General features: G+C 39.2%; 1 protein-coding gene across 3 annotated transcripts in view; it reads left to right on the top strand.

Annotated features, from left to right (window-relative positions):
- Positions 1-17976, top strand: part of triob (trio Rho guanine nucleotide exchange factor b) — a 68068-nt gene that overhangs the window by 37904 nt on the left and 12188 nt on the right. For all 3 annotated transcript variants that reach the window (XM_088386293.1, XM_088386292.1, XM_088386294.1), the window contains 21 exons: positions 389-555; positions 1975-2094; positions 2272-2370; positions 2458-2550; positions 2701-2850; positions 2941-3055; positions 3443-3558; positions 5260-5382; positions 5645-5839; positions 6185-6300; positions 6784-6850; positions 6993-7102; positions 7296-7365; positions 7647-7736; positions 7850-7942; positions 8339-8450; positions 8718-8908; positions 9011-9112; positions 10242-10381; positions 10502-10601; positions 13521-13773. In XM_088386293.1, coding sequence (XP_088242419.1) covers positions 389-555; positions 1975-2094; positions 2272-2370; positions 2458-2550; positions 2701-2850; positions 2941-3055; positions 3443-3558; positions 5260-5382; positions 5645-5839; positions 6185-6300; positions 6784-6850; positions 6993-7102; positions 7296-7365; positions 7647-7736; positions 7850-7942; positions 8339-8450; positions 8718-8908; positions 9011-9112; positions 10242-10381; positions 10502-10601; positions 13521-13773 — 2622 coding nt within the window. The remainder of the gene's footprint in view (positions 1-388; positions 556-1974; positions 2095-2271; positions 2371-2457; positions 2551-2700; positions 2851-2940; positions 3056-3442; positions 3559-5259; positions 5383-5644; positions 5840-6184; positions 6301-6783; positions 6851-6992; positions 7103-7295; positions 7366-7646; positions 7737-7849; positions 7943-8338; positions 8451-8717; positions 8909-9010; positions 9113-10241; positions 10382-10501; positions 10602-13520; positions 13774-17976) is intronic.

The following is a 17976-nucleotide window of genomic DNA, read 5'->3' on the forward strand; positions in this document are numbered from 1 at the left end:
GTGCAATACATTTTTTATTGATTCATTAATTAGGGTACATTTTATTTCATTTTCCTATGTTTAAGGTTCCAGATGCTTCATGAAGCAGTTGTATTTTTTTTACTCCTCAAAATGGCACTGTTTCATGAAAGAGGTTCAAGAAATGTCAAGTCAGTGTACTTTCAGATATATTCATATTGAGAGTGTCGTCTCGAGGAGTCAAAAAATATAATTTCTTAATAAAGAATTTTGAAGTTTCATTTTCCCATCACTACCTACACATATTTTCTGTTTACTCAGGTCAGCTATGCAATTTGCAAGAATTAATGTCCCTGTAAATCATTGTAATGATTTTAATTTGTTTTGCTATTTTATTGACATGTTATCTGCATGTTTGTCTGTTGTGCAGGTGTAGAACTCTTATGTGACCGAGATGTAGACATGGCCACGCGTGTTCAGGATCTCCTGGAGTTTCTCCATGAGAAGCAGCAGGAGCTGGACCTGGCGGCCGAGCAGCACCGTAGACATTTGGAGCAGTGTGTTCAGTTAAGACACCTTCAGGCTGAAGTCAAACAGGTACAGCCTGCAAATTAAGGACAAGCAGTTGGTAGCGGGGGAATAATCTCAATAGTATTTTGCTGGTTTCTTATTAATATAAATTAAATAAAAACCTGGTGGAAATATAGTTGACAACTTTTTCATAGCGTGTCAGGCCACAGCTTACTCTGATATCACAGCATGCTAAAATGGTTCTGTCTCTACACGACATCAGCTGATGACTCACCTCACGTCAATGTTCTCTGTTTCTCCCTCTCTCTCGCACACTCTCCCTGTCTCTTATAAAGTAACAGAGATTGAGTACTGCATGGCTGAGTCTTGAGCACTCAATGGTCTGAAATATTTAAACAATCTTAATGTTCTCCTTCAAACAGATTGTTACTGCAACGAATGCGTTATCCTCTTTTTTTGCATTCAGAGCCAAAAATCACTGTGGACCCACCCAACCCTCCCTGTTTTACAAATGGGGTTTAGCATTGAGTTAATTTGTTGTAGTCTGATAAATTTCTTAAATGTTGCAATCTGCACGCGGAGCACGTGTGCAGAGATATTTCAGATATTTAACAGCTAACATTCATAAATGTCCTGCCTCAGGACATTGAAATGGCAATGGAAACACTGGCCTGATAAAGTAGCTGAAAACAGGCGTCTAAACTGTGTTACATCATTGTTTTTCCAGACAAGTTCAAGTCGCAGTTGTGAGCTTTGTCCACACTGCAGGTGTGCATGCTGAGTCAGTCAAAGAGAAAGTGAATGCTTCTTTGTTTGTTGACTACATATATCTACTCAAAACAGGGTTATGATACATATATCTGCTCAAAACAGGGTTACGATTTTAAAAAAAAAGTTAATTATGGCCATATCATTAGATACTATGATTAGAGCCAATGCATGAAAAGCGTGACAACAAACTAAACAAGATTGCTGCAGCCACACTCATGAATGTTCCATACTAGTGATGTCGCCATGATTAGTATTCTACATTGTTCACTTCTCTTGATCTGTGCTCTTTTTCAGCTTTGCTGCAGCATACTGCTGCCACACTTATAAAAAATAAAAAAATTAAAAAAATGTGCCACAAACATGGAGCAAACAATTTATTTCAAATTCCTGGTTGAGTTGGGGAAAGGACCTAGCAAGTGCTTCAAACTCTTTCGAGCGGGTTTGATGACATTCATGTTGCTATGACATTCCATGACTGAGAATATTGATAGTGTACCAGCTTGCCGTGATGGTTCTGTTTGTGTCACATGGTTGTGCCCTTCCTCACCTTAACCAGAAGTTTCAAATTGATTCTTTGTACTATGTTTATGGCACCCCCAGTTGGATGAAAAGCACAATGAGGTCATGGTAAAGTGTGACAGTGGTTTCTAAGTGAAAAGTAGATAGCACACTGCAAATAGATGAAATTGAGACATGTGGTGTGCTGTCATTTAGGTGCTGGGTTGGATCCGTAATGGTGAGTCCATGTTGAACGCCGGACTGATCACGGCCAGTTCGTTACAAGAAGCTGAACAGTTGCAGAAGGAACACGAACAATTTCAACATGCGATTGAGGTAACATTAAAAACTGAATACAGTCGGGAGTGATTCTGGCTTAGAGGAGCAACATGTCCATCAGCTTGAGTGTGGCGTAATAATTGATTGCTAGCAGTGGTGCTGTGTCACCCACACTGTAATTTGAGTCACATTATATTTCCTGTATTGTACTAAAAAACTTTTTTTTTTATGTAGAAAACCCATCAGAGTGCCCTTCAAGTGCAGCAGAAAGCAGAGAGTCTACTTCAAGCTAACCACTACGACATGGACATGATCCGAGACTGTGCCGAGAAGGTTTTAACTCCACTCACACTTTTTGATAGAGGAGCATTTTAAAATTCTAGCTGACAGAACACTCACATGGGCACATTGAATGTGAAGGTGGCAGACCACTGGCAGCAGCTGATGCTGAAAATGGAGGACAGACTCAAACTGGTTAATGCTTCTGTGGCCTTCTATAAGACTTCCGAACAAGTAAGTATGTGCGTGGGTCTGTTTCTGCTAGGTATGCTGAATGCTGTCTTAAATACATATTTGTATCTTTGTTTTATTTTCTGTGTGAGGAGAAGCCTTGGCCTGCAGAGTCAGATTTATGGGGATTTTTTTGTTGCATGATTATCTCAGGTGTGCAGTGTGTTGGAAAGCCTGGAGCAGGAGTACAAGAGAGAAGAGGACTGGTGTGGTGGTGCTGATAAACTGGGCCCCAACAGTGAGTCCGATCACGTCACTCCCATGGTCAGCAAACATCTGGAACAGAAAGAGGCCTTTCTCAAGGTGAGAAGTCTCTGTCAGGACAATGCACCACACATTGCTAGCAGATGCATGCTCAGTCACTCAGTCTTTTGTCTCTGTGACTACTTACAGGCCTGCACGCTGGCTCGACGCAATGCAGATGTGTTCCTCAAGTACCTGCACAGGAACAGTGTTAACATGCCCGGAATGTTGTCCCACGTCAAAGCGCCCGAAACTCAGGTTAAAAGTAAGTGAATAAAGTCTAGTCTCAATTGAAATGATTTAATAACATTTCCTTTTTTATTTTATCACTGCACTGAAAACTGTGAACAAGGTTCCAGGCTAATTTTCAAAGATCATGAAATTTGCAATAAATAAACCAGAGACAAAATACGTTTTACATAGTTCATTGTCAATTTATAAATGAAATTAGTAAACCATTTTTTCTTAATTGTTAAATTAATGATTATGTATAAAATCAAATGCTTGGCTAACTAATATTGTATTGTGATTAGCGCCCTTAGTATACACAAAAAGCCACTTTATTTTTTTTTCTTAGAGAATTGTTTAACCACCAACCACTTTCAGATGTTGTTTAATTAACTCAAAACGTTTTGTTCATGTTTTTCATTAGACATCCTGAATGAGTTGCTGCAGAGAGAGAACAGGGTGCTCCACTTCTGGACCATGAGAAAGCGAAGGCTGGATCAGTGCCAGCAATATGTGGTGTTTGAACGCAGTGCCAAGCAGGTGTGTGTTTTTGTGCATTTGCGTTCTGAGTGTGTGTGACTATACTAAACTCATGTTACACTCAAAGTAATGGAAAAGGAAGCTAGATTGTATGATGTCATTCCCCTCCTGAAGTTTTTTAATATTCAGTCTAATCCCAAGGTATTGTTCAATAGTACTTTCTTAAATTAAAATGTAATTATCCATGGTCAGCAGAGGGTATATTGCCACTTCTTAAAATGAAAATTGTGCCTTAATCTGCTCCTTTAGTGTGCAGTTAGCCATGAAACACCTTTTAGACACTAAGAATATTAACGTGTTTTCCGGACTGTAGTAAGTCGCTCCGGAGTACAAGCAGGCCTAGAGCGCCGTCTTGCGGTTTAGTGTGAATATAACATGTAAAATAATATAATAATGTGTTAATAATCTCACACATAAGTCGCTCCTGAGTATAAGTCGCATCCCCAGCCAAACTATGAAAAAAAACTGCGACTTACGTGTATATGGTACATGGAATCGTTCTGTTGTCCCCCTCCACCCCCAAAAAAACTACATTTTCAGAAATGGAGTCTAAAGTGAAAGCCCTTCTATCCAAATAAATAAGTCAATAATGAGGCATTTAAAAATGTAGGATTTATGACTTTCTATTTTCCAGGTTAAAGAGACAAAAGGTACAATTCAATTTCACATAAAAACAATATTAATAATATTTTTTAAGAGCTGAAATGAGAATTACAAAATTAGGCAAACATACCCACCCATGGGAAATTTCATTGCATTTTCATAACACAGCTAAAATCTTTTTTTTTTTTTTAAAGGAAGCGAGGTAGACACAAACAGGCATTGAGTCTCGGAGGTTAAAATTCTTTCTTTTTCTACACTTAGACTGATGGATCAATATGTTGACCTTTTTGAGAGGACATTCAGCCTCCATTGTTTTGTCGTTCTTTTGGAATGCAGTGTTTGTTTTTCTCAGTAATAATACTTCTCTTATTCAGGAAGTGGTGTAAACTGGCAGACATGTTTAACAACGACAGTCTTAAAGAAAGCTATGATTACATGGTTCAAAAACTTCACATTCTAAGTCGATTATAGGCAAGGGACAAAGAGTGGTGTCTCCAAGAAGAACTACTATTTTGTCTACCATAATTGAACATGTAAAAATGGCCACAGAGTTTGCATTGTTATGTCAAATTATTCGTCATTTATTGCTTAATCTCACACAGTTAATTTTTGGCTGGCCGTAGCCGGGCAACTCCTTAGCCCAGTTACCTGTAATTGGCAGACTTTCCTTCTTGTTAAAATCAATTTGTGTGTAACATAACAACGTCCTCTTGTGGTGTTTGGCTGTCACTACTACAACGTGGTCAGGCGAAAGTTTTGGTTTCCTCCGACATCCGAAAAACACGCTTGGCAAGCCGATTGAGCACTCCAAATTGCCCCTAGGTGTGAGTGAGAGTGCAGACAGTTGTTCGTCTCTGTGTGCCCTGCGATTGGCTGGCAACCGGTTCAGGGTGTCCCCCGCCTACTGCCCGATGACTGCTGGGATAGGCTCCAGCACATCTGCGACCCCCGTGGGGACAAGCAGTATAGAAAATGGATGGATGTTTATTTCACAGGCTGGGGAAAACATAGCCAGAGATAGTAGAGGGTGTGTCAAATTTATGTAACTAGAATCCCTTTAGTGTAACTGTACTAAAGTGTGACTGTATGTTTCTGCAGGCCTTGGAATGGATCCATGACACTGGGGAGTTTTACCTTTCCACACACACATCCACTGGCTCCAGCATTCACCACACACAGGAGCTTTTGAAAGAGCATGAAGACTTCCAGATCACAGCTAAGGTGTAAATTTGTTTCTTTGATTTAGAACCACTTTTGTTCAACGAACAGTATGAGTTGTAGGGTTTTTTTGTGCGTTTGTTTGCACACTCCCGTACTCAACTGGGAGGCCCATTCTTTGTGTCGCATATTGTTTCCATTTTAGGTATCACGGGTATTGTGTTGGAGAACAAGCTTATGTGCCAGTCACTGATTCTCAACTCTCCCTTTCTCTCCCCCTGTGTGTTATCTACCTTTCCCTCCCTCAATGTGCCACTATTGACAGCAAACCAAAGAGCGTGTAAAGCTGTTGATCCAGCTGGCTGATGGTTTTTGTGACAAAGGCCACGCCCATGCCCTGGAGATAAAGAAATGGGTGTCCTCAGTGGACAAGCGTTACAGGGACTTTTCTCTCCGTATGGACAAATACAGGACCTGCCTGGAATCGGCGCTCGGCATTTCCTCCGACTCCAACAAGGCAGTGAGTCTTCACCAATAATGATATCAACAGAAATAAATCTTCTAATGCATAAAGACCTTGGGTTGAGGTCTGATGACATATATTTTTTCAATGTTTCCAAGAGAGGTGTTGGATCCTTGGAGAGACATTTTAGTTGTCTTTGTTTTTTGTGATATTAGTATATTTTGTGAGCAGGCAGATTTATAAAATGTTATAAAATGTAGCCTTAAATAACTTTTTTCAATGCGAGCGTGTTTTAATCAGCTAGTGCGAAGAGAAAGCAAACGCACCACACATGTGGTGAGTGGTGAAAAGCTACCATTGCCATTGTGCAGGACATAATAGTCACTGTCTATTTGTTTTCAGAGTAAAGAGTTACAACTGGACATCATCCCAGCTAGTGCTCCGGGTTTAGAGGTCAAGTTGAGAGATGCTGCTCATGAACTCAATGAGGAAAAGAGGAAGTCTGCGAGGAGGAAAGAGTGAGTGAGACTTGCACATGGTATATCATCTCATGATGATGAATTTATCATTTTTTTAAATAAATGTATTTCATTGTATTTGGGGCTTTAATGTGGTCTCAGGTTTAAGTCACATGATCCTAATTTGTCTCAACAATATTAAAAAGTCTATAATTTTGTTAAAGCTAACTGTTGATTCATATGGTCACCTCAGAGACAATCTAGTACTTATGGGAAAATGAAGCTTCCTATTTGCTTCATGAACCCGTTGTGGTAAACCCCTTCATTAAAACCAGTAGTGCCATCAAGAGGGATCAAAAGATAGATCAACTAGTTCATGAAGCAAAATTGAAGATTAGTTTTTTTCCCATCACTAAAATCATGTTGCTAACAAAGTAATACATATGATATGGTTTCACCACAGATGACAACAAAACCACATAATCATATGATTTCTTCAACCAAATAGAATGAATGTCAAAATAAATGTTTTTGCCTTTTTAGATTTATAATGGCCGAGCTGATTCAAACAGAGAAAGCCTATGTCAGAGACCTGCGTGAGTGCATGGATGTAAGTCACTGATTAATTCCCCAAAGACACCTTATATTCTTTTAGCTATATACATCTACTGTGTAATTTCGCATTTAAATCTAGTGGAAGCATTTATTACTGTTCCATGTACAGTATGTTAATAAGCTATACTGACCTGTAGACATATCTGTGGGAGATGACCAGCGGAGTGGAGGAGATTCCTCCAGGGATCGTTAACAAGGAGCACATCATCTTTGGGAACATGCAAGACCTCTACGAGTTTCATCACAAGTCAGTTGAGAAGTTATCTTCGACTAGATTATGAATATATATTGTATACATTTTGTGTTGTGCAAATATGCACACACATTCAGTGGGCTGTCAGATACTGAATTGTCTTTTTGAGTGATTTTACTTGATCATCTAAGGTAATAACTACAGACTGGTAGAACACTATTGAAGCAATGTGTCTGTTTCTGCACAGCATCTTCTTGAAGGAGTTGGAAAAATATGAACAGCTTCCAGAGGATGTGGGTCATTGTTTTGTTACCTGGGTGAGTTGGGATTTTTTTACAACAACAGCAAACAATAAAAACAAAAAAATCCACACAAAATGGACCAGTGACTACTTTTCGGTAACAAATTTATCTGCTGCTATTGCTATTTAGATCTTTGACTTGCAAAGCACAACAACAAAACAAATACAACACATGACACATTAAATGTTTTTCCAAGATTTCCTGATTTGTTTGTTTGTTTGTTTGTTTGTTTGTTTGTTTGTTTGTTTGTTTGTTTGTTTGTTTGTTTGTTTGTTTGTTTGTTTTATCCCACTCAGGCTGACAAATTTCAGATGTACGTGAACTACTGTAAGAACAAGCCCGACTCCACGCAGCTCATCTTGGAGCATGCTGGCCCATATTTTGATGTAAGTAAATATATAATTCAGAGTTGTTTATTGGTTTCTCGTTTATGAAGTGAATTAATCAAATTCATAAAGATAGCATATACTTGACAAATTGGTGTTATTTCATTTTACAGGAAATACAGCAAAGGCATCGTCTTGCCAACTCCATCTCATCATACTTGATCAAACCGGTTCAAAGAATTACTAAGTACCAGCTGCTTCTTAAGGTACAGTAGAGCAACACATTTTTATAAGTACCTAACTAATAATACTTGTAATAATTTCCATAACAGTGGCATCTCGAGTTATGAACTTAATTGGTTCTGTGAGCCCGTTTATAATTGAAAATGAGATTGCAGCAATGTTTTCCAGTCAAATGAATGGGGGGAAAATGTGAGAAAAGCACAGAGCTAATCTTTCCCCTCATTTATGACCAGCACTTCCTAAAATGTTTTTTTTAGCAGTTTCTCTTTCTCTCAATTTCTCTCAGATCCTTCCTGACTGTTTAGCACTTTGTTTATTTGTTCAGCAAAAGTTCAACATGTCGACATAGGACCTACAAATAAAGTTAGTAACTGGAGGTTCCTCTGTATTCATTTATATTGGTTTGTGTGTGTGTTTAGGAGCTATTGACATGCTGTGAGGAAGGAAAAGGGGAGATCAAGGATGGTCTTGAGGTGATGCTAAGTGTCCCCAAAAGAGCCAACGATGCCATGCACCTATCAATGCTGGATGGTGGGTATAAACTCACACACACGCACATTTATAATGAATGGGGTGGTTTATGGGACACTGTCCTTTGCTAAGTGTAGTGCAAAATGGACAAAAAAGCATATCCATGTCTATTATTGCCACTAATTGCTCTTTTTGTCATTGAAATGTCATCACTGCCATTCAGCAGTCAACACAACTTGTTTATCTGTGACCCAGTATCATTCAACATGCCACCCGCATATTTGTACAGCACAGAATAATACTCTGCCTTTTGTGTTGTTGCCTCAGGGTTTGACGGGAACATTGACTCCCAAGGAGAACTGATTCTTCAGGAGTCCTTCCAGGTTTGGGATCCCAAAACATTGATCCGGAAGGGCCGTGACCGACATCTTTTCCTCTTTGAGATGTCACTGGTTTTCAGTAAAGAAGTGAAAGACTCAAATGGACATAGCAAATACCTTTATAAGAGCAAGCTATTTGTGAGTATTTTGCGCATTCATGTTTGGACTATGTTTTTTTTTTCTATACGGTGTGTTATTGCAAGCTTTTATATGTGTTCTATGTGGTTTTCACATCCGCAGACGTCGGAGCTCGGAGTCACAGAGCACGTGGAGGGGGATCCTTGTAAATTTGCCCTTTGGGTGGGCAGAACCCCGACCTCGGACAATAAAATCGTGCTCAAGGTAACGGCAGAAAGAAAATGCTGATTTTTAATGTTTTTATTTCAACTACTTCCAAAGTAGGTGTTTGTACAAGAGGGTTTGATGAATAAATAAAAATGTCTTCTATATCTTTTATAACTTACATTATTTTTAAACATTGGGACAGCAGTAGCTCAGTTTTCTTTGAAGTCAAAGTGTGTGATTTGATTGTGTCCTTGTTTTATTAGTCGCAAAATTCAGTGTGACATCAGTGACACAATCGTGAATTTACCCGATGGGATTCTTTATTAAATTGCTTAGACATGAGTGCAGAATATATACCTGAAACTTGGTTATTTCATCTGGGACACATTTTGTTTATGATGTATTGAGTCAAAGAAATATATAAACATGTAAAAAGTGACCCTCAAGCTCCAATCTCCTCTACATAAGGGATCCATATTGTACTGTACCGTATACCCATCTAAAACATATTTTTGGCCTACTTGCTTTTCCCTACAAAATTCTCATGAGAACATCATGTCCTGAGCAACTTTTTGCTTCGGGTCCACCCCCGCTAAATCACAAACAATTCCTAGCACTGCCACTAGAGGTACAGAGCTGCTTTCTGTTCCTCTCTGTGTTCTTGCCACTGATATTTCACAATCACATTTGGTGAGGCAGCAAACAAGAGACATACTACACAGCTTGCATGCAATGAGAGTCATTTCTACATACTGCTTTCGTCCACAGTTACGTGTTTGAAGTCTACGTATATCTTGTGTTGCGCCTCCAAAGCCGTTTGCTCATTTTTTTATTCCTAACATTACACAGTATGTAGTAGGTGTCTGTCTTTCTATGTGTCTCGTTATGTAATTCATGATGACGATCCAAATCTGCTCCTTATGTAATGTGTCATCATTGCCACTTCAGTGTGACTGGTGTCAAAGTGAAGGAGGGAGATCAGGATGCGTCATTGACAGAAATTAGACGTTGACAATATATGTATTTGAAGTGTGGGCTTTGGCAGACAGGATCATCATTACCTCGTTGTACTTTCATACAAAAAAAATGTATTCGTCAAGCCACCTGGTTTCATCTCATCATGCTTTTTCCAGCTCATTTTTTATCTACAAATTGATGTCTTCCAATTGTGGATGTCTTGTTCCAGGCGTCAAGCATTGAAAACAAGCAAGACTGGATCAAACACATTCGTGAGGTCATTCAGGAGCGAACGGTCCATCTGCGTGGTGCTCTGAAGGAGCCCATTCACATCCCCAAAGCCACCACCGCCAAACATAAAGGCAGACGGTAAGTAACAGAGCATCACTTGTTTGTTGTCCTCGTTAAAAGAGCAAGTGTATTCTCTTGTGGCATCCAGTTAACACAGCTCCATCTAAAATGAACACTGTACTCTTTGTCCACCTGCAGAGACGGAGAAGAGCTAGATAGCCAAGGAGATGCTAGCAGTCAACCGGACACCATCTCAATTGCTTCAAGGACATCCCAGAACACATTGGACAGTGATAAGGTAAAGAAACACACACACACGTACACACGTATAAAAACACACACACACTTGTTGACCGTATGCCAGGGACGAGAAACTGGCAGCCCGTGGGCAGACTCTGAGTGGCCCCTTGATTAATTCCCTGCCTCCATTTTTTTTTAATTATGATTATTATTTTTATTATTATCCAAGGGTGGAGAGTAGTTTTTAAGGCATAATATTGTCTATCATCACTAGATGGCAAACGTGTCTTAGTTGCACACTTACTGGGCTTACACTGCCGTAAAACTACAACGCGAGTGAATTTGTGGATTTTGAATCATTTTTCAAATATTGAATTTTGGTTTTTTATTCAGCAATTTTCTGCAATCCTCTAATGGTAATTTTTATGCAAGAGAGCCCATTGCACTGGGTTAAAATAGTGGATATTTTATAAATGCATTAAAACATGTATTATAAAAAAATAAAATAATTTAAATTGTGTCCCTGTTTAAAATAGCTTTTTTTCATACATTAAGTGAAAAAGTGTGTGGTCTTATGTCGCCCCAGTAGCACTAATAAAAAATTGTGGAAAAATAACAAAGAACACGTTTGTGTGGGGGTGTGAATGCTCGTTTGTCTATTTGTCGTACGGTTGGCTGCCTTGAGTCCCCTTTGCTATCTTTCACTTTAATTTTGGACTTTGTTTGTGCTTAAAATGTTCGATACAGTCATGAGTTGCTCAACCGTTTGTGCAGCAAGATTTCCTTATTTTTAAGCATATGAGTAACCATACAAAAGGAAAATTTTATTCCTGACACCCACACCATTCACTTGCATACTGCAGCCTGTAAACATGAAATCATCTTTCTTCATCGAGTTTCCTTCAGAAGTATTGCGTGACAATCCATCTGACTGATTTAATGCAGTCAGTGTGTGTGCATGTGTGCGTGCAGTTAAGTTTGTGTAAGAGATTCTCTGGAAGCAGGGACAGTCGGCACTGGTTATATCTGGTAATAGCACCACAGAAGGCCCATCCTCCTACGCTCAGTATGAGCAAACCTAACAAGCGCATGCGCACAACCACATAATAATATTTCTATACTTTTAAAGTTGGATAGATTGTAAAATGAAGCCAGGCTTATCTGTCCTTATTTTCCCCTGCTTTAAGAAAAAGACAATTAAATAGAAATGAACAGATAAATATTTAAAGACTCATTCCATTTTCCAGTATTTTATAAGACCCCATCATTGTATGAAGTGTTCAGTTCATATGAATGCAACTATTAAATGTGCACGATACCACTTGCAAATAGATATTCCCGGTCAATTTCCTGGTTTTGAATGCTTCTTTATCTCTCTGGCTCTCTGTGAGGATTCTGTGTGAAACCTCTCATTCAGGAGGCGGTGACACTGGTGTGTTTGTGTACTATTTTTTTTGTATGCGAAGGCTCGTGTTCCTGTGTGCATCCGCTTTAGTGATTGACTTGTCAGCTGCTTCAGCCTCCCACTCGCAGAGGATGCTCGCCTCTATGCCAGACAGGAAAGAACCCTTTTAAGTTCTCACCGCTTTCACTCTCCCGCTTGGCTTCTAACAGAGAGAGATTGCAGACAACCCCAGAGTTCGTGTGATATTTTTGTTGCTGAACTGCTATTAGTAAGACTTTGGAGAAGGCATTGATGGATTTTATCTACTGAATAGCTCAGTGGTGAAGGATGATTCACATTTCAATAGAGCTCTATTGACTCTTAAATTGGAAGGCGTTGTTGACTGTGGATCAAGAATCGATTGACATTTTGCTCTATTTTTCCCAGTGGAAGTTAAATATATTTTTTTTCTTTGCCGACTTATCGTGTGAGGCTCTCAGTGGTATTAAGGCAGTTTTAGTTGGTTGCGCAGTCCGAAACTTTGGGGACTTTTCTCACAATGAGGGAGTGGAAAACAATGGAGAAATTGGAGGAAAGGATCGCACATCCAGTTTCTCAGCTTCTCAGCTCGCTGGCTTTACCACACTACCAAAGGGTATGTTAAAAATCAAAATGGAATCATTCATTCAGTCATCATGTGTTCTTTAGTGTTTTGTGCATTTATGTAGCGTTATAAGCGCATGACACATGAATGTCTTATTATACATAAGATTTTATTGTATAAACTTGCTGACCACAGCAAGGCATACCTACTCCAATGTAAAACAGAAAACACAAAGATGGCAATAAAAATTAATGATTGATTCACAATATATCTGATGAATATCTTGTTCATAGTCTGTTTGATGCATTGTTGTAGAACAGCAATGAATGCATCATACATAGAGTTGTTTAAAATGTGCAGTTTTAAACTACTTTAATCACAATAATAAACTCTTAGATTATAATGTATTACCTCTGACAAAGTGAAGCATTATTGTTCATTAAAACAGGATTGCTATTGAACGATGTCAGGTGTATCTAACATTATAACTAAGTGTATTTTCAGATTGACCACTACACAATATTATAAATATTGTCTCATATTGTGGTGCAAGCAATTATTTTAACATTTCTCTATTTTACGCCGTACAGCATCCTAAAATCAAAAGAAAACACAAACTTGCAGCTTAAAAAATGGTAAAAATCTGAATGGTATTTTGTTCAGTGATTTTTTTTTAATGCTAATTGTTATTAAATATTATATAAAATTCTTGGAATCATAAAATGCTATATCTAATTATCAGCAACAGCAATGTTTATAATGCAAAAGTCTATATTCAGTGACATGCTGCAAGTGAATAAAAAGAAATATTTAAAGTGATTCATCATATTTCCTGTTTAAAACCTGGTGCTAATCATGTGCTGACTTATTGTTAGCAGTGATTAAAATGCTGGTTATAAACAAAAGTGTTTTTTCAACTGAAACCAAAACTCTTTACTTTGGCTGCCGCACTGTACTCTTCAGAAATGAAAACCTCTTTTCTTTTTCAGCTGTCGGGCGGTTGCGAGCTGACTGTAGTCATCCATGACTTTGTGGGGAGCAATGGAGGCAGCAGCGGCGAGCTGACAGTGAGACGAGGTCAAACGGTCGAGGTCCTGGAGCGACTCCACGATAAGCCAGACTGGTGCCTGGTGCGGACCACGGACCGCTCTCCAGCCCAGGAGGGCATCGTCCCCTGCTCCATGCTATGTATCGCGCACTCCAGGTCATCCATGGAGATGGAAGGGCTCTTCAACCACAAAGGTAGGACAAGGCTGTTATACATCTTGACTCCTGGTAAAATGGAAGAGTAATTGTATTTTGTCTAACGTGTTGTGTTGTAAGAAAGTGAAACGGTAAACCAATAACTAGACTGCAATGCAAGGTTGACGTTCATTTTAGTTTGCGAGCCACATTCACCCCAAAATATTTCATGCGGGTCGGACGAGTATATTAGTGGAACCCCAGTTCTGGCCCGCGCACCACACGTTTGACACCCCTGCTGCAATATTTTATTTTATTTTATTATTTTTTTATTTTTTTATTTTATGTTCTGCCCATATTAATAAAACAACATTACAAAAGGTGGTAGTAACTGTTGGAAATTGAACTATAACATAACAGTGCTTTATTAAGTCAACTATGCCTAAACATTCGTGGATGTCATTGCTCATAAATCTGCACCTTGCTTACAGTGTAGCATAAACATTCACTGATCTAACCATTAAAGCATCTCTCCAGTCTTAAAGTGTGGGTGAGTGCAAGGCAGCTTGTTTCTATGGCAATATGGCTTACAAATATTTTCTTTGGGGTTTCATGTGATGAAATAAATGATATTGGAAGTCACAGCTTGGCTTTTGCAGCCCAGGAAGGGGAGAGTGCATATTTTATAGCAGTTCTCGTCTTGTTTTTTTTTTTTTTTTTTTTTTTAACTGGCAGAAGGTCATGTTTGGAGCCTGCTTGTATGTTTTGTGTGCTCAGAAGGAGTGATGAAAAGGGCTTCTCTCTGCAGGGAATGCTCAGGAATGGTGGAAGAATTAGACAAGGATGACAAATGGTCTTTGCTACTTCATTATTCCTTTGTATTCGCCGACCACCAAGAAAGCCAATTTGTCCCAAATGACACGAGTGTGACGGGTTTCAGGGGATTAGAGAAGGAAATCTCATCTATTCCTGGAAGTAGGGACTAACTGTTGGGAGTCACAGTTGAAAAACAAAGGTAGTCCTTGTACACGATGTGCTTTGAAGAGCAAAACTGGTCAGCTTCACTCAAAAGTGAATCTCTGATTGTTTATGTGTCCGAGGTACTCACAATACATCCTCTAAGGTTCATCAAGCCATCATTTAACTCATTCATTGCCAATCCAAGTAATTGTTCATGTCTATAACCGTCAATGGTAGTGAATGAGTTACTGGCCAAAATTTCAGCTGCAAGAGTTAAAAGAAAAGTTTGCAGTAGGTAACAATCAAATATGACGCACACATTTTTCACCAAAGTTTTGCTTCCATTTCATAACCGCATCAATATTTGTTTCAAGGCATGTTGTAGAACTTCTGTGCATCCTCATGCCTCTAAAATATGCACCCGCCCCCTCAAAGTGAGTGGGTGCGCCTGCAAAGGGTAATACGGCAGATGCACAGCATGTATCCAGACGCTTCCTTGGAACGTGTACGGTGGAGGCTTGCCCGCTATCCTTATAGCAACCCACTTGTGAGGGAGGGAGAGAGGGCGGCAAAGAGAAACTCTCATGCTGCAATTTTTCCTTTTCACTCTGGACTTTGTGCTTATTCAGTGCACATATGCAGGAAAGAAAAGCTTTTATCTGCTTTACAGGGTATTGTAGTGGTTTTCTGCAGAGATGGTTTGAGGGATTGTTTCAAGAAGGAATTCCTGAGGCTTGATATTTGTTTGACATGGCCCATGGAATCCACTCTTTAGTGTCTCTGCACCCGTTTAGCCCCATGGATAAAGCACAGGAAGGACACTCGCATAACTGCAAGTTCTGGTTGCTGGACTTGGGTAAGGTGTTTTTGTCTACTAGATGTGACATGAGGCTTTATTTTTGCTGTAGTTTCATGCATATGAACAATGTTTGCTTCTAAGTTGTCAAGATTTGAGGCATTAAGCAAGATCGGTTTTTAATATGAAGAGCAGACTGGGTCAGAAGATAGTGTCTGATATTGTTGAATCCAAGGGGTAGTAGGAAACTGAAAAGAAAATGCTTTTTGGAGATTATTTGTCCAAAAATGCTATTTTATGCGAATGCTGTGTCCACTCCCTTATCTAGCATGCCAACTCCACACCCTTCCTAAATGTGGCTCTTGGTGGCGAGAGCCTCTTGGCATTGTCCTCATTTCTAGTGCGAGAGAGAGCCAGGCTAACCAGCAGAACTTCCCCACTCTCTGTTCCTCCACCCTAATGTTTATGTTTCTACCACATCTCCGGGAGATGAATAGACCACACTAAAGATGCTGCACTGGTGACACTTCTGGAATCTCAGGCATGTTCCTGCAAATACGTGGCCACTTTTCAGATTACACCCACCAGCCCCTCCCCTCCCCTTTTCTTCAAACACAAACATGATCTTGATGAAGCTGGTTGGGGTTAAGTAGTAATCTACTTGCCTAAACCTGATGGTGTTTAAATTTGGGGTGCAAATAATTAAGGTAATTAAATTATAATTAAATTAAATGATCATTGTAATAATGATTTCATTTGAGATTGCTCATTTTTAAAGATTCTAAATGGAAAAATAAATTAGAATCGCACTGCACTAGGTAGAAGGCAGACTTAATTTGAATCAGGACAAAAGTGTACACCTTCATGGTTGTGCACTTCTCGCTTTAATGTATGCATTATACTGTTGAATGAATAACATACGAATAAATAAATAAATAAATAACGGTGATGACAATTTAGAGAAATTATTCGTCCGGGTCAAGCAACTGTTTCAAGGTGTCGTAACATTCAAGACCCTGCACAGGTCAAAGGGCAAAGTTCTAGACCTCTTTGTGTATATGTGTGTCTTTGGGGGTTATTTTCCACTTGGCAGGAATGTGTCAAGGCTGCTAACCTTATGTTTCACCCATTTACGTTGCTCTTGGAATACTTGGGTAGTTCAGTTATTACCTATTAAGCAAACTGAGCATACTTCTTTTCGAAAGTAATAACGTTATACAAGAAGTGTGTTTATCATTCAGGACTTTTGGAAATAAAACAATAATAATTTGAATTGCTGATAAATGTCTAGCAGGTTTTAATTAATGTTTTGATACACGGCGTTTGCAAGTCAATAGTTTAGGTACGTTTGATCTCATTGAAAAAAATTGCTATCTTTTGTGAGTTTGATCCAGATTGAAAACAATACCTGGAAATAAAAGCTAAATTGTTCTATTGTTTTTTTATTTGTTATTCATCTTTTAAAGTCAAACCTACATGTTTTTAATTTAAGCAGAATATGAGTATTTGGTCTCTGAACTTTTTCTTAAGTATCTCGGCTTGAAATGACACTCAAATTAAACTGTATTTTGCCTCTCTCACCTTTCATGTAAAAACGTGCATGTATGAATTATTTATACTTGTGATTCTTCTTCTTAATATAGCCTTCAATAGTTGGTAATGCTCATGATGACTAAAACTGAAAACAGCTCATTCAAAAGCAAAGTTAAGCAAAATTAGTGTAGTATAATGATTAGCATAGTGACACAATGGTCTCAGTCCAAATAAGGAGCCTTTCAAAGACAAGATTTAGTTTGAATTCTCATAATTCTGAAATTGATGCTATTCTTCTGTTAAGATCCTCATGCACGTGTTGTGAAAACACATGCTTCATACCAACAGCAAAAAGAATTCTGCTTCAAGGCAGAACGGCTGCAACCTTGGCATCTAGCTGCATTTATCACAGGCGTAGGCTTATAAATGCTCAACTATGAAAGGCCATGTTAAAGTCTGGTCCAATTAAGAAAGGCAGTATTTCGCCTCCCGCCCTCTTTAATGAGACTTACAGCCTGTATCACATGGCTAAATCCTTGACAGATGCGTTTAGTTAGACATGAATAAGTCTTCCTTTAAAGTGTTGAGCTCCTGCAAAGCATCCAAATGGTTAAATACCCACTGGCTATTCAAGATGTTCAACAACTTGAAATGGCACATGACGTCAACCGTCTAAACATTGATGTAGGCGTCGTCTCTGAGTCAGCGGCAGCCCCCATAAACACGTTACTTTTGCAACTTCTCTTGAGATCTCATGCCAAGAGAAAAAGCCTGTATGTGATTAAGTTCTGGTTCGGCTTAGAAATCAGGATAATGTTGATCCACTCCTCCATCCATTTCTCAAACCACTTCATCATACTCTCGGGGGTCGCGGACGTGCTGGAGCCTATCCCAGCTGACTGGGCAGTAGGCGGGGTACACCCCGAATTGGTCGCCAGCCAATCGCGTGACACGCATGGACAAACCAGCATTCA

The sequence above is a fragment of the Syngnathus floridae genome, chromosome 10, assembly GCF_059516105.1.
Source record: "Syngnathus floridae isolate MCC-2025c chromosome 10, RoL_Sflo_1.0, whole genome shotgun sequence".
NCBI lineage: Eukaryota > Metazoa > Chordata > Actinopteri > Syngnathiformes > Syngnathidae > Syngnathus > Syngnathus floridae.